We start from the raw sequence: 16875 nt of genomic DNA on the forward strand, positions 1-16875 counted from the left end.
TATAGCCACTGATTGACAGACATAGACCTGGATGTGCATATAGCCACTGATTGACCGGTATAGACGTGGATATATAGCCACTGATTGACAGACATAGACCTGGATGTGCATATAGCCACTGATTGACCGGTATAGACATGGATGTGTATATAGCCACTGATTGACCGGTATAGACGTGGATGTGCATATAGCCACTGATTGACAGACATAGACATGAGTGTGTATATAGCCACTGATTGACATGCATAGACATGGGTGTGTATATAGCCACTGATTGACAGACATAGACATGGGTGTGTATATAGCCACTGATTGACAGACATAGACGTGGGTGTGTATATAGCTACTGATTGACAGGTATAGACGTGGATGTGCATATAGCCACTGATTGACATGCATAGACCTGGATGTGCATATAGCCACTGATTGACCGGTATAGACGTGGATGTGTATATAGCCACTGATTGACAGACATAGACGTGGATGTGCATATAGCCACTGATTGACCGGTATAGACGTGGATGTGCATATAGCCACTGATTGACAGATATAGACATGGGTGTGTATATAGCCACAGATTGACAGATATAGACATGAGTGTGTATATAGCCACTGATTGACCGGTATAGACGTGGATGTGCATATAGCCACTGATTGACAGATATAGACATGGGTATGTATATAGCCACAGATTGACAGATATAGACATGGGTATGTATATAGCCACTGATTGACCGGTATAGACATGGGAGGGTATATAGCCACTGATTGACCGGTATAGACGTGGATGTGTATATAGCCACTGATTGACAGATATAGACATGGGAGTGTATATAGCCACTCATTTACAGACATAGACATGGGTGTGTATATAGCCACTGATTGACAGACATAGACATGGGTGTGTATATAGCCACTGATTGACAGATATAGACATGGGTGTGTATATAGCCACTGATTGACCGGTATAGACGTGCATGTGCATATAGCCACTGATTGACAGACATAGACATGGGTGTGTATATGGCCACTGATTGACAGATATAGACATGGGTGTGTATATGGCCACTGATTGACAGACATAGACATTGGTTTGTATATAGCCACTGATTGACCGGTATAGACGTGGATGTGCATATAGCCACTGATTGACAGATATAGACATGGGTGTGTATATGGCCACTGATTGACAGATATAGACATGGGTGTGTATATGGCCACTGATTGACAGACATAGACATGGGTGTGTATATAGCCACTGATTGACAGACATAGACATGGGTGTGTATATAGCCACTGATTGACAGACATAGACATGAGTGTGTATATGGTTTCTCACTGACAGGAATATGGTGATGCGTTATGGGGTGAGAGGCATAACGAACGCAAGCCTGGAGTTTGGCCGACTTTATACCTGCCTTCATGTTGCCTCAATAGACTATCGTATACGTGAAGACATATGAAGGCATCTGAAGCATTCCTTGTCTTCGCATTACCGACAGGAGCCGTGTTAGCTCTGCCACTGACACCTAGCGCCGTCAACAACAGCGTAGGGCCAAGAATAGCATGCTGTCGATGTCGTCACCGGCGCCGAAAACGTCTTCTGCAGTGACCACACACTTATAAATATACCATCCCTCTATGGCAATGCGAAATATACCACCTCTATATAACAATACTAGACATACCACCTCTTTATAACAATACGAAATACTAGAATACCACCATTTTGGAAATATACAAAGTATACCACCTCTTTACAATACGAAATATACCACTCTATTCAATAATACGAAATACACCACTCTTAATAACGATATGCAATATACCTTTAGAAATATACAAAATATAGCGCTCTTTAAAACAATACAAAATAATAGTATATGGTAAGTGGTTCCGTAACCGAACAATTGCTTTGGCGCCATGTTTCCATGCCCACTGACGTATTACTAACTCCTGATTGGTTGATACCTTACCTTCATCTCCCATACAGGTTGCAGAGTTGTACATTATTCTATTGTATCTACTGAGTTATTTCCAAATGTATTACAGAGTCTGATCACTTGCCATTAGTATGCAGTTTCAAGGATATTGTTACTAGTGGAGTCTACAAGGAAAGAACCGCTTCTGTTAATTTATCCTATGTTCCTAAATATAAATTGTCTCCAGAACAGTTTTCATCTTATGTTAAGTATCTCAGCGAAGATATTTGTTAAGTGATGTTTGAAGAATATATATTATTGGTAGATCAAAATGTAAATGCTGCAGTATGTAAGCTCAGAGATATCATACACTACTGTGCAAAGTCAACTGTTTCTATAGGAACTTCAGGTAGACAAAGATATCAGCCTCCGTGGTTTGATAAGGAGTGCGAGTTTCTGAAGTCCGAGAAAATACAGACTTTAGAATAAATTTAGAAGTTGTAAGTGTGATTCAAACTTAAAGCAGGACATATCAGCCAAAAGATGGTTTCAAGAAATGTTGCAACAAAAAGAAAGAAATCAATACCCCTGCTAAACACAGTGATTATAAACAGTTTTGGAAGACAGTGAAGAAGACCATACATCGACGTCCACTCAGAAGTTATATATCTCCAAGTGACTGGCTGATTTACTTTAGAGATCTTCTTCATCCCTAACAGGCAAATGATATGAGTTTGGTCGTTTTGTGGAGGAGTTTCTGCACTCTCATACATGTGATAACTGTAATGATTTACCCTTTTCGGATGAGGTCCTGTCAGGTGAGATCACTGAAAGAGAGGTCACGGACGCTATCAATAACCTGAGTACGGGCAAGTCCGCAGGTGAAGATGGATACCCCCTGAATTCTTTACACTAACATGGAATCTCTTTGCACCATACTTGAAGCTATTGTTCAGTAAGACTTTAGACATGGGTGTGTTTCCAGACTCTTGGAATATAAGTATGAAGGTACGGAATGCTTTACAACATCTCCGGTGTACGACAAGGATGTGTTTTAGTCCGTTATTGTTTATTTTTCTCGTAAATGAACTTGATATAGAGCTGCAAAATAGTTGTCAACATGGGATATTTGTAACACAGGATATGATGGACATTATGCTCCTTCTCTTTGCTGATGATGTTACAGAGTTACTGTTCAAAATGGAGCCTTGAAGTAAATCTGAACGCCGACGCCGAATCTGAATGTTGTAGTTTTTAGAAAAGGTGGTATTGTTTCAAAACATGAAAAGTGGTTTCTTGGTTCGTCTGCCTTGAGTGTAGTCACTTACTATAAATATTTAGGTCTTATGTTCTCCTCTAGATTGTCATGGTCTATGGCGTGTAAGCAATTAGTTGCTCAGGCGTCGAAAGCCGTTATGCCTCTTTATAATTTACTCAGGAAAAATAGTCGTGTGTCTTTTTTTCACAGCATGTACCATTTTTGAAGGCAAAATTATGCCTATACTATTGTATGGTTTTGAAATATGGGGTGCTAAGTATTACGCTACATTTGAAAAAGTTCACACTTCATATTTCAAATGTTTTCTAGGTGTTGGTACGTTTGCCTCAAACAAGGCAATCCTTGGTGAAACAGGCCGTACTTGAGGATAATGGAAAAAATAATTGGGTTTCAGATGTGAGAAATCCATTATTTGTCAGAGGCTTTTCATATGTATGGATTTCCCAAGATGTGGGAGATCCAAAGTTATTTTTATGTGCATTTAAGCAAAGACTAAAGGATATATTTTGTCAACAGTGGCACCAAAGTATTTCTGAATCACTTTATCTTATCAATTACAGCAAAGTAAAATCATTGTTACAAACTGAAAGATATTGAACTTCTTTAAATGATAAAAGATCAGAGCTTACTGTAAACTTAGAATTTCATTGCATAATTCTAATGTAACTATATGTCGCAGGTCCAAAGACGGTGATATTGTGAACTCTATTTGTACAAACTGTTTATCCGGAGAAGTAGAGGATGAATACCATGTCCTACTTATATGTGAAACGTATTCCCATTTCAGGTACAAATTTCTCCCAATGTTGCAAGGTATTTTTAAAGACTGTCAGTTAATGATAAATCTGCTAAACTCTGAACATCCTGATATGATCCAGGCTGTTTCTGTTTTCTTAAAACATGTCTTTATAATAAGGAATGTGTAACTTGATTTAAAATCTAATCATGCACATCACGTGACAAATGTTAATATCCAATCTGCATTGTATTATTGGCCTTGATGCCTAAATTACTGAAAACTGTCCCTCTGTCTGTCTGTCTGATTGGTTGACAATGGAGAAGGTGAGGGTTATTTTGTATCATGGCGCTGATCGATGCCACTGGTTCGTATCAATTTCTGCGGGGCTTTCATGTTCATGACTAAATAAGTAGTCTGAGAAGCTGTTAATGTTGACTTATCTATTTATAAGAACTGACTTCAATGTTATTGTTTGTTTATGGAGTTATAAACGTAGACACTTTGCGTAAACAAGCTACTCGGATAAACACAACAGAGCTCCAGATAAGCTGCTTACTTGCGTAAATATGTATTGCCCAGTTTATGTTGAGCTGCTTGTGTATGTATTAGTGAGTGAGTTGGGTTTAACGCCGCTTTTAACATTATTCCAGTTATATCACGGCGTGTCAGCTTAATGTGGGAGGAAAGGCCGAAGTGATGCAGGTCTCAGACGTTTACCACTTCGGTGAAACCCACGAGCACGGGTATGGTGCTGACAAGCCTAGAAACATAATCGGGGCGAACAGGGATTCGAACCCACAATGATAGGTTTCTGACGTGCTAAGGCACGCAACTGTGCACAGCGAGGTGCCGCCCCCCCTGACGACTGGGCCATCCCTGCCCCCCCCCCCCCCCCCCCCCCCCTCCCGCATACAATTTAAAAACATGTACCAGTGTAACAACACTCTGCGTAATTATCTAAGTATCCTTTTGAACTTGCCCACCTATATATTTGTACAGATCTCTATTTACTTACTGAATGCAGACATCACGCATGCATGAATCCTACAGCAGTGAAGATGCATAGACAAGGTTCTCCATCTCGCCTACAGTTGATCAGACATGAATATCGGTGTTTATGCCTCATGTTACCCACGTGGGTCAGCACACGAACAGATACATTTTAGAAGTCACACGAAACAGCATCTCTTTGGTGTAAACAACTCAATATACTGGACCCAAGGGAGTAAAAGTATTTTGAATACCCCAAACAAATTACCATTACTCAGTGTTAATATTAACCTGTGAGTATATCTGGCACAGTGTCAAAAGCCGGTTTTACGTTAACACATACCTCCATAAACGCAAAAATATTGAAGTCAATTTTTAAACATACCACGTCTTTAGAACGATCCGTCTGGAGATATTACAATCGTCATGCGAGATTCCGATTCCCCAATTGTTTGTTTAACGCCGTCCCGACAAAATCCTAGCGATGTGAGGGCAGACTGGACAAAATCGGATGTGGACCAGACATTCCAGTGGTTGATATCATGAGCAATGACCAGCGTTGTCTCGCTATTAACCACCGAGCCTGCCTACTCGATCAGTTCAGTCGCCTCTTACAACCTATTTTAACCAAGGTGGATTGAATATGGTTTTACGCCTCTTTCAGCAATATTCCAGTAATATCAGGGCGGGGGAACCAAAACTTGGCTAGACACATTGTACCCATGTGGGGAATCAAACACGGGTCTTCGACGTGATGAGCGAACGCTTTAACCACTAGGCTACCCCACCGCCCCTTTAACCGGAAATCACCTCGGGCACATAATAATGCAAAGAAATGTAACATGTCGTTGTTGTTTTTCAGACGAGAGCAGGCCTGTAGAGACTACCGGGTGAGATGGGTGAAATGGTGAGACGTCTGGAGTATGAACGCCGAGCCAAAACTCTGGTGAAACACCAGTCTCGAGACAAACTGACGGGCCGAGAGTTCACGCAACCGGTCCGCGCTGCCAACGTCAGCGTCTCAAGGTCACTGGAGAGTACGGTGAAGAAGGTCGATGACGCAAAGAGAGTATTCAGGAACCGATACTCCAAGAGCCTGGGAAACATATACGAATTTCAAAGAAATCTGTCCTCCAGGTCACTGAAATTCACGGATGATAAATTCAACAGCGAAAATCGTCTGCTCCTACCGCAAATCACCTCTAGGGTCCAAGATGGCGGAGGTTTAATGACACCAGACATGCAAAAACCAAGGCTTCGTCGTCGACAGAGTGGAATGTCCATCGCTTCATTACTGGAGGAACAGACAGGGGGTGACATCAAGCCTGATGACACGTATGTGCCCTGTTTCTCTGATGGGACTCCCACCGACAGTGCCCGCAGAGGCAGCACGGCGGGTAGAAGGGCGAGCCTCACGGAAGGCAGGTCATTCCGGGTGCTGAAGGACAAATTCACCGCTCCACAACACCCAGAGTCGAACTCCCGCACCAGGAAGATCCTTGACTGCAAGGCAGCGGAACACAGGCGGGGCAGTCTCCTTCATGAAAAGATTCAGAATCTATATCAAGGCGTGGAACAAAGCTAGCTTGACTTCAGCTGTGGCAGTTTGTCCGTACAATGCATTTACATAACAATTCCAAGTGCGGGAGTGAGATTGGTTCAACATCACTTTGATTCCAGTTAAATCGCACCCTTTCAGCTTAATGTGGGAAGAAAGCCCGAAGTGATGCAGGTCTTAGAGACTTAGACGTTTACCACTTTGGTGAAACCCACGAGCTGGGTATGGTGCTGACAAACCAGAATCATATTTAGGGCGATCCGGGAATCGAAGCCAGATCTAATGTTCTGCCACGTCTAAGGGACGCAACTCTGCAAGGCGAATTACGGCACCAGAGACAAGTTGACCATGTCGCCGACAACTCAAAGGAGCCAGATTGATTGGCTGGGGCAAATGATGGGAAGGGTATCTATGATGTAGGGGGGTAACGCCATATTGGGAGCACAATAGCCCATGTAACTTGATATGTAGGTAGCACAAACATCAAATAAATGTTCATGTTTTGAACGGTTACGATTGTATTTACAGTCAGTATATCGCTACATTTAGCAATATTCCGGGGAAAACGGGGCTCCCACACTGCTATCATGGGTGTCGTCGTTAATCAATCAGTTAACCCAACGCCCTTGGTAAGAGTGAAACGGACGTAAATCCATTTATTCACACTCACTACTGGGAAGATTTTGCGCCAATGAAACTATACACCTAAATTTAACTGTGGGCGTTGTGATAGTCGTAGCGCCAAGCTCGCTTAGTGAAACGGGCACTCCCTAGACCACGTAGCCCTAGACCGCGTTAAAGTGTTCGCTCGTCACGCCGAAGTCCAGGGCTCGATTCCCGACATGGGTTACAATGTGTGAAGACCATTTCTGTTGTCCCCCGCCGTGATATTGCTGGAATATTGCTAAAGAAAAGGGGCGAAAAACCACATTCACTCACTCACTCACCTGGAGTTTGGAGCACTCAACACCTCCTACATCAGGGTACCCTCAGTCCCATTGAAATTAGATATTTTACTTTGATACGATCTGGCGAAGTTTTCAACGCAACATGTCAGATCCCTGACTCCCAATGTGCGTTGTCCCTTACGAGCTGTGAGTGAGTGATTGAGTATGTTTTTCGCCGCTTTCAGCAATATTCGAGCAATATCACGTCGAGGGACGGCAGAAATGGGCTGTGCCAATGTGGGGAATCGAACCCGGGCACGGGGCGTAATGAACGAACGCTTTACCCACTGGGCTACCCCACCGCCTCCTACAGACAGGAGGTGACCAATCGACGTGGAATAACTTCAGGGACGGGGGAGTCATGTCTGCCTCAACCATGCTAAATAAAATAGACGTTGGTTTAGAATTCTACTTTGATGTCGTATTTCAGAATCTACACAATCCACAACATCTCTTTCTAAATGCGTCACTGTGTGCTTCCCTCAAACATTACAACTGTAATAGTGTTTCATGCGACAATAAACCTCTCACTCGCCTTAAACAAATACGAAGATCCGGTGTAGAATATGTCTTCAGACACCCATGCTTGCTGTAAAAGGCGATTATGCTTGTCGTAAGAGGCGACTTAGGGGATCGGGTGGTCAGACTCGCTGACATGGTTGATGCCGTATCCCAGTTAAGTAGATCGATGCTCATAATGTCAATCACTGGATTGTCCGGTCCAAACTCGATTATTTACAGACCGCCATCATATAGAGGTAATATTGCTTATACAAACAAAGAAACGTATATGCGCAACCTACACCATAAGTCTCGTGCTGCACGCCGCTCTACTTCGACTTGACCCTGGATTGACCTGAATCTATAAATACTTTTAATTAAGTCTGATGACACTGGACGCAACATGCTATACAGAATGTTAGTGAAGTCACAGCTGTGTGTGTGTGTGTGTGTGTGTGTGTGTATGTGTGTGTGTGTGTGTCGTCAATAGGCTGTCTCAGATAAACCTAGCATCACAGCGGAGACTCTACATCCGGTTGTCACGGTAACCCTATCGCACGAAAATATTCTGATCCAAATCGATGGACGCTGACACACGACAGACTTAAACTGCATGGGATTTCAAGCACGGTGTTTAGAAATACCGGCAAGATGAAAGCACCTCGTGAAAACAGCCGCTATGACCTTGTACTCACACACATCTACGCAATAGTGCCACTATATATGTTTAGGTGTGTTTGTTTGTTGTTTTACGCCACACTCAGCAATATTCCAGCTTAATGTCGGCGGTCTGTAATCGAGTCTGGACCAAACAATCGACTGACATCGTAGGCATATCGATCTAATCAATGATCTAATCGATGATACGCATCAGCCAAGTCAACGAGCCCGACCACCTGGTACCGTTAGTCACCTCTTACAAGCATAGTCGCCTCTTACGATAAGCTTAGTCGACCACTGAAGATCCGGGGTAGGATTTCAGAAACCCGTGCTTGCCCTAGGAGGCGACTAACGGGATCGGGGGGTCAGGCTTGCTGACTTGGTTGATGCATGTCATCGTATCCCAATTGCGTGAATCGATGCTCATGATTTCAATGACTGGATTGTCTGGTCCAGACTCGATTATTTACAGACCGCCGTCATAGTGCAGGAAGATTGCTGAGTGCGGAGTTAAACAACAAACAAACAAGCATAGTCGCCTCTTACCACAAGCATGGGTTGCTGAAGATCAGTAATATCCTGGGTGTTCACGGGTTTAAGGTCAGCGTGAGGCAACATTCACTGTGTCATATAGGACATGTGGCATACACAGTAGTATATGACATTGTCTATATGACATAGTATATAACATCATTTATAACATAACAGTACAGATTGCATATATGACAGTGTACACAGCCTATATGTTTCATATAACATAGACAGAGCATATATGGTAAGTATGTGTGGTGTTGCGGCGCTTACAGCATCAGTCCAGCAACATCACGACGGTGACACCAGCAATGGGCTCCACCCATTTGGGGAATCGAACCTGGGTCGGCTGCGAGACGAGTAATCACTTCCTAACTAACAACTGCCACACCTTGCTGACAGTGACACGTATTTAAACACATTTATACACACTCTCTTTTGTGGTGAATCGTCCTCGGTTATGTAACATCTGCCATAGCCTATGGCATACAATATATACTCACATGCAAAAGAAACGCAAGCGGTTTTAAGCAAATAGGTAACAAACACGGAACCATATATTGATACGAGTTTTAGCATGTAGAGAAGCCTGATGGTGTTATCAATATTTTTGGTTGAATTTTGGAAGCCCCGAGTAAAAAACGCAACATAAAAAACGAATCGCCAAAACGCACCATTTCAATGACTATGTGGGTATCATGCACCCATTTCTCGCGAAATCGAAAATGCACGAACTGTAGTGGGTATAAAACTGAGGCCGATTCTTGGACCTACTACTCCTTTGTCAACCATCATGTCTTTCCTGTTCTCAACCACGGCACCGACAAGCACGACTTCAGTGGGCACAGGGTCATCGCAATTGACGTCATCGTGGGTGGAGGCGTGTCACCTTCTCGGATAAAAGTCGCTTTTGTGTCTCCCATGCAGACGGAAGAGTCACAATTTTGCGGCGTCGAGGTAATCGTTTCTCTGACAGAAACGTTGTGGAAAGGGATCCATGGGGTGGACCTAGCGTCATGATATGGGCAGGGATTGGTTAATGCGAGACTTGGACCCATGTGCTTTCTGAATGTTGGTCAAGGTCGGGGACACGGCGTCACTGCTCAGCGGTATATCGACCAAGTGATCAGACCCCACGTTGTTCTGTTTTTTTGCACAACATCAACAACACATTTTCCAGCAGGACAACGTTCGTCCCCGTGTTGCCAGAGCTACCATGGCCTTTCTGCAACTACACAACATCCGTGTTCTACCGTGGCCAGCCCTCAGCCCTGATCTGAACCCCATCGAACACTTGTGGTATGAGGTTTAAAGGCGTCTGCACAATGTGCGCCCAGTCCCTACAACTGCCGATGAACTACGCACAGCTGCTCTGGGTGTGTGCAGGAGGATCCCTAGGGCCTTCACAAATCGTCTGATCCACTCAATGTACAGGAGATGTGTAGCAGTGATCAATGCTAATGGTGGTCACACCAGGTATTGACTGACATTTTGGGTATTGACCCGAAACTGTGTAAGCCCTTAACATTTGAAAAAAAAACAATTATGTCATCTGCCTTTTAATCCATTAAACTGTCTTCAGTCAAATTTTTGTCAATCTTGCCCTATTAGTATTTCTTGTCTTTACTGTTGAAAATAAATAACATGTAAACTGCATACTCGACTTCCTTTTCTTTTGCGTGTGAGTATATAAAGGGATGAGAATCTATCTATGTATCTATCTATGCATCTATCTATCACATCTGACTTAGTATATAGTGAATTTTGTGATTGACATGCTCTTGAGACCCGTGAAGATCCGGGACAGAACCCATGCTTGTCGTAAAAGGCGTCTATGCTTGTCGTAAGAGGCGATTAACGGAACAGGGCGGTCAGGCTCACTGACTTGATGATGTATGTCATCGTATCCCAATTGCATGAATCGATGCTCATGATATCAATGACTGGATTGTCTGGTTCAGACTCGATTATTTACAGACCACCGTCATATGGCTGAAAGATTGCTGACTGCGGCGTTAAACAATAAACAAACAAACAAACAAACAAAAACATGCGCTTGAAGGTCATACCAAGTAACAGGAAGATAATGTGTATGTATGGTGAAATAACACTGGCAGTACTATAACTGTACACGTAGCACAAATGTACCTCCTCCACTAGACTGATGAAAATAGAATATATCTGTTATTACATGCAATTTGGGAGTTGTTTGGGTATCGACAGCTACGGGAATATAGTTGTGACACGTGACTGCTTCCATCTTGGAACGAGCACGTCCCAGCAGCTGGCGGACGTTATCGTGTACAGGCAGCGACAGGTGCTCGGTGATAGCTAGGTCGCTGTCGACAGGCTCTGGTCTCGGACCTGCCCGGGTGTTGGTAGACGTGCTGGTAGTATTGACCCGAGGAGATCCGGTGGTCTTGGCGACCCGTGCTTTGTGAGAGGCGACTCACGGGATCGGGTTGTCATGCTCATGATATCAATCACTGGATTGTCTACCCTAGACTCTGTACAAACCGCCGTCATATAGATGGAATATTGCAGAGTGCGGCGTTAAACAACAAACAAACAAATAGGTTAGTAGTATGACATCACCAGAGTCGTACATGTCAGGACGACTTGTAAATAATATAAAACTGTAAACGCCTAAGGGCTGCATCCATCTGGGCTCCCCACTCCAAATCTGCCTCTGGGGTGAAAAAGGGGTCATAAAGCGGAAGGATATATATTTTTACACGTCTACATATTAGTTTTCTTAAACCTGTGCGCGTTTAGCAAGATGTATTGTGCAGGTTCATTGATTAATATATACTAAACACGACAACAAAAACATCAAATAGCACATGTCGCTAATATGATGGAAAGTTGGAATGATAAACACTAATCATGCGTTTTCGCACGTTTCAATTTTGACGACGAGACGAGAGCGCTACCGCTAATCAGTCAAGACGAGTTACTTGCCCTTCCGTACGCTTACGTCATTTCCGGTTCACTTGCTGGCACTGGGAGAGATGCACTGCACATTAATACAGCCTCATTTGTGAATCAACAACGCCAAAATGCCATCAACATGCGCGTTGGTCAGGTAATCCATATGAAAATATGAAAGATAAGCAAATTGGTGAGTTCTGACATTTTAAAATGGCTTGGTGTGCTTTGGCTTCATGTGCTCTCGTTCTCACCTCGTCTCGACTTCGATTTTTTGAAAACAACGCGCCATGCACCCGAGATGTCAGTGTCACCAGTTTGGTAGTTTGTTGATTTAGTTTGCTTCAGATGGTCAGAATACGATGTCTTCATGCAGCTTTATATGTGATGTTTTGAGATTTCAGCATATATTATCATTATGAGGCTACACTCATGACTCATTCTCGCATATCATTAGCCTGTGACCATTGCTAGTGCCAGTGCTGTACTTACAGCAGAACTTCTGCCGCCAACTGTGCCTAAATATAGTCAAATTAAATGTCTCTTCTGAATGGATGGAGTCTTTGTGTGAATTAAATTATGTTTCAATAAATAGAAAACGTCTAGATGGTTGGTTTCCTGGTTTTGAGTCTAGAATGGATCCAGTTCTGCGGAGCCTGTTGGCATATTTATAGCACTGAACATACTGAATAGAAATATTGGTTTAATTGTCGATTTTACAAACTGCATGATTTATGAACTCGATTCAAGTTTTTAAGACTTATGATTTTGTTTTAAGTAGTATTTAAGAACTTCCTTCTAATCTGGTAAACATAAAATGATACATTAACATGTTGAATAAGGAAAGTTAGTTATTAATGCATCGTTTGCAAATGGGTATTAGGAGAAAGTCTGCTGATCAATATAGGATATTCCTTAAATATATGAATACAGACATTTTTCTAATGGTCATGTAAGTGATGTTCATTAGTTGTCAAATTTAATATTAATAGAAACTATTTCACTTTCAGGTCCAATTTTTCTTTTTCTTCTTTTTTGTTGTTGTAATCAGTAGTACAGTGTAATAATTGGTCTTCCTTTTTAAGCCTAATTATTGACATTCCAATTTAACTTCCTGTTTCAAAATATAAGTGTCATTTGTCACATAACATGGCTAATGTTAGAATAGGTAGTTTGTTTTCTGAACTTTCGAAATATGTTTTTACTATGTTTACACTATCACTTTGGGATCTCCTCCAAAATCAAGCTGGTACACCAAGGTGTGACTGAAATACTGTACACAGTTTGTAAATATTACAATGATCACTTCAAGATGCCATGCTGTGTTTTTCGTAATCATTGCAATAACTATGGCCGGGGGCACGGGTCGCACGCCAGAAACCTATGATTGTGGGTTCGAATCCTGGTTCACTCCGATTATGTTTCTAGGTTTGTCAGCACTATACCCATGCTTGTCGGTTTCATCAAAGTGGTAAACGTCTGAGACGTGCGTCACTTCAGGCTTTCCTCCCACATTAAGCTAACATGCCATGATATAACTGGAATACTGTTAAAAGTGGTGTTAAACCCAACTCACTTACTCATTGTAATGGCCAATCATGACATAGTACAGCTATCCATATATCTTGTTTCCATGTTTTATCATTATGTTATTCATATTAAAGATGCTCATCTCACTGTCCAGTGTGTACACAGTTTAGACTATTGCATGTATGGGGGATACACAAATGTACCATTCTTACTTTGGGAAGATTTTGAATGTACCAGTTACATCTTTGTAATTGTTTTTTCATTGTGTATCTTTTAAGCAGTGTGGCATCAAAGGGCAAGTAAACTGAACATAGAAGCTTTGCATACTTAATACTTTAGTGCATGCTAAGTCACAACTGCTTGACCAAATTTGAAAGACGCAAATAGTGTCAGACGATGAAACATGATATACTAAGTCCTCAGCCAAATTAAAAAAAACACCACTGGGGTTAAGACATATTCCAACTGTTTGTCGCACTGTGCAATTTCGACATTTGGCTCAGATTTTTTAATTGCACTGCATGGCTTTTCTGTCTGTTCATCCATTTCATAACCATGTTCACAGCTTATGCCAAATAATAGTAATGCCTTCAGTTGTCTACTCAATGGATTAATCCCAGACGAGCGTTCATTGTGTGGAATAGGGCCAAGGACACCAAGTGGTTCAGTGTACCCAAACAGGATGTTAGTTAAAAAAATCTGGTGACAGACATTAGTTCTTATTTTAATTACCATATTCAACGTAATAAGCCCTCCGCTCCAATAAGTGCCCATGGCGATAATTGCTAATATATTGGTTAGTGAACAATCCCAATAAGCACCCCTTCATCGATCAATGTACGACTTATTTATTCGTGTACAATACGCACTCGTGTGTTACATGCACCCTTAATTATGGGCAATAAATTCTGGAAAATATATCTGTCGTGTATGATACGCACATACTTTTCTTTTGTATCATTTCAGGCTGCCAGCATAAACTACGAAATTTACAATCTTTCAACTCACCACTTTTTTTCTCACTAAAATTCTATACTGATAAGAGCCCCCTATTTCTAATTTTGAGAGGGTGCTTATTACATCGAATACGGTAATCACAAAGTCAAGATCAAAGGTTGTTTCATACACTCAACAATGTATGCAATGCTGTTGTTTATGTAGGATTAACCGAAATAGCCACACCTTTAGATTTTCTCTTGACTTGCTGGTCATTTCCTGGTGTAGCCAGGTAGCTGCTAAGTATCACCACTTATGTGTTGTAGTAGAAAGATGTGATATCATATCATATCAGCCAACAAAAACATTCTCACGCATCGTTGCGTCGGTAGCTTTAGAATGTTTAGGCCATGTCTGCCAAATAGGTTTGTTTGAAATATTTTACAGAGCGTGTGATTTCAACAGTTACCTGGACATGAAAACAATTTCAACGTATGTTATGATTTTTTCTAATGAAATTGACTTCATGTGTCTAGAAAAAAAGATATTCACAACAAAATTGCAGTCAATATTTTCACTTTACTTGCCCTTAAAGCATTGTTAAGATTAAAATGTATGTTATTATTATCCTGATTGATTATGTGCAATGTGCATGTATAACATACATACCGTATTGAGGGCGTATTTGACGTAATAATCGCCCAGAGCGCTCTCAAAATAAGAAATAGGGGGCTCCTATTAGAATATTATTTTGGTAAAAAAAAACAGAGTTGAAAGATGATAGAAAATTACTTGTTAGCACATGCATCAATAGAAACTCATTTTGTGCTAGTCTGAATACACATGGCAGTGTAATAGTCTGTGTGAAAAACTTGTTTACCAGCCCGAAAGAACCGTGAAGATCTGGGTTAGAATAGGTCTTCAGCAACCCATGCTTACAGCCAAAGGCAACTATGCTTGTTGTAAGAGGCGACTAACGGAATTGAGTGGTCAGACTCACTGACTTGGTTGATGCATGTCATCGAACCCAATTGTGTGGATTGACGCTCATGATATCGGGTCAGGCTCGCTGACTTGGTTGATGCATGTCAACGTTTTCCAAGTGTGTAGCTCAATGCCCATGATGTTATATACTGGATTGTCTGGTCCAGACGCTGGAATATTGCTGAGTGCAATGTTAAACAACAAACAAACTAGCCCAAACATTGCTCTTATCATTAGTTTCATTAGATTTTAGTGTCATTATATTATTAATTGAGCTTACTAGACTGAACGATCCATGCTAGCTGTAAACGGCGACTGTGCTTGTCGTAAGAGGTGACTATGGAATTGGGTGATCAGACTCACTGACTTGGTTGATGCATGTCATCGATACCACTTGTGTGGATTGATGCTCTTGGTATTAATCCCAGGATTGTCTGGTCCAGACTTGATTATTTACAGACTGTCATCATATAGCTGAAATATTGCTGAGTGCAGCATTAAACAACATAAATCAAACAATACTAGACTGAACAGGGGGCCACAAGTGGCGCAGTCTTTTCAGATCATGTTACGATAATTCATTGGCTACTATTTTGCTAATGTAACAGAATGGCAATCTAATTTGCATACAGTTACACCAGTCAACTAATGGGATTAATACACTTTGATGTCAGGCATGTCAACAACAATGAGAACCAGGTTTGTTTCATTGATAGATCGTAGTAACACTTCTTGGAAATTGAATGATGGACAGTTGACTACATTTCTTAGAATTTGTAATGCGAGGTAGGTCTAGTGCTGACTTTAGAAGCTTCGCTTGGTCTAGCTTTGATGTAATATTATATTTGAACACACAAGTCACGGTAGAGGCTCACACTCTCTCGATCGCGAAAACTTTGTTGACACATAAGTCAGACTCTAAGAAATATGACTTTTAACGAGTCGTAGGGAGTATACAAAACAGTATACATGCTCTGCCTACCTAACACGATCTACGTTGTACATTTCAGGGTTTAAAATAAGATTAGAATAGTTTTTGTTAATTTAAAATGTATTTCCTGCTCTCCCAGGCATTGTTTTATATGCAGAGATTAAGATTACCATGTGTATTTTCTCATAAACTAAGCGTGAAATAGCGATCAGCTGTGCACACGTTTCCTCCCATTCTAGCAGGGATTCAGTTAAAAAGTATCCAATGATACAACTTCAAAGAATTTTGATGCAGTGGTCGGAAGAAATTGTATCTGAAATTATTTTTTTATCAGGAATAATATATTCCAATATCATGTTATTTTAGTTGCAGCTTCCACTAAGTATACTTAAAATTATAAGAATTATAAGCGTAGCACTTTTGTACAGGTGGTATGCAG

General features: G+C 41.5%; 2 protein-coding genes across 5 annotated transcripts in view; both read left to right on the top strand.

The window, feature by feature from the left end:
* Window positions 1-6600, top strand: part of LOC139472513 (uncharacterized) — an 11750-nt gene extending 5150 nt beyond the window's left edge. The window contains exon 2 of the mRNA XM_071254989.1: window positions 5793-6600. Within this exon, the coding sequence (XP_071111090.1) occupies window positions 5826-6515 (690 nt within the window). The 5' untranslated portion in view covers window positions 5793-5825 and the 3' untranslated portion in view covers window positions 6516-6600. The remainder of the gene's footprint in view (window positions 1-5792) is intronic.
* A 5505-nt stretch (window positions 6601-12105) lies between these two features.
* Window positions 12106-16875, top strand: part of LOC139472237 (BICD family-like cargo adapter 1) — a 32288-nt gene continuing 27518 nt past the window's right edge. For 3 of the 4 annotated variants that reach the window (XM_071254617.1, XM_071254619.1, XM_071254621.1), the window contains exon 1: window positions 12106-12212. The gene's annotated coding sequence lies outside the window, so the exon portion shown is untranslated. Of the gene's footprint in view, window positions 12249-16875 lie in introns of all 4 variants that reach the window. The other variant, XM_071254618.1, reaches the window with a different exon arrangement.

The sequence above is a fragment of the Haliotis cracherodii genome, unplaced genomic scaffold (genome assembly GCF_022045235.1).
Source record: "Haliotis cracherodii isolate W230 unplaced genomic scaffold, xgHalCrac1.p SCAF_24, whole genome shotgun sequence".
NCBI classification, from domain to species: Eukaryota; Metazoa; Mollusca; class Gastropoda; order Lepetellida; family Haliotidae; genus Haliotis; species Haliotis cracherodii.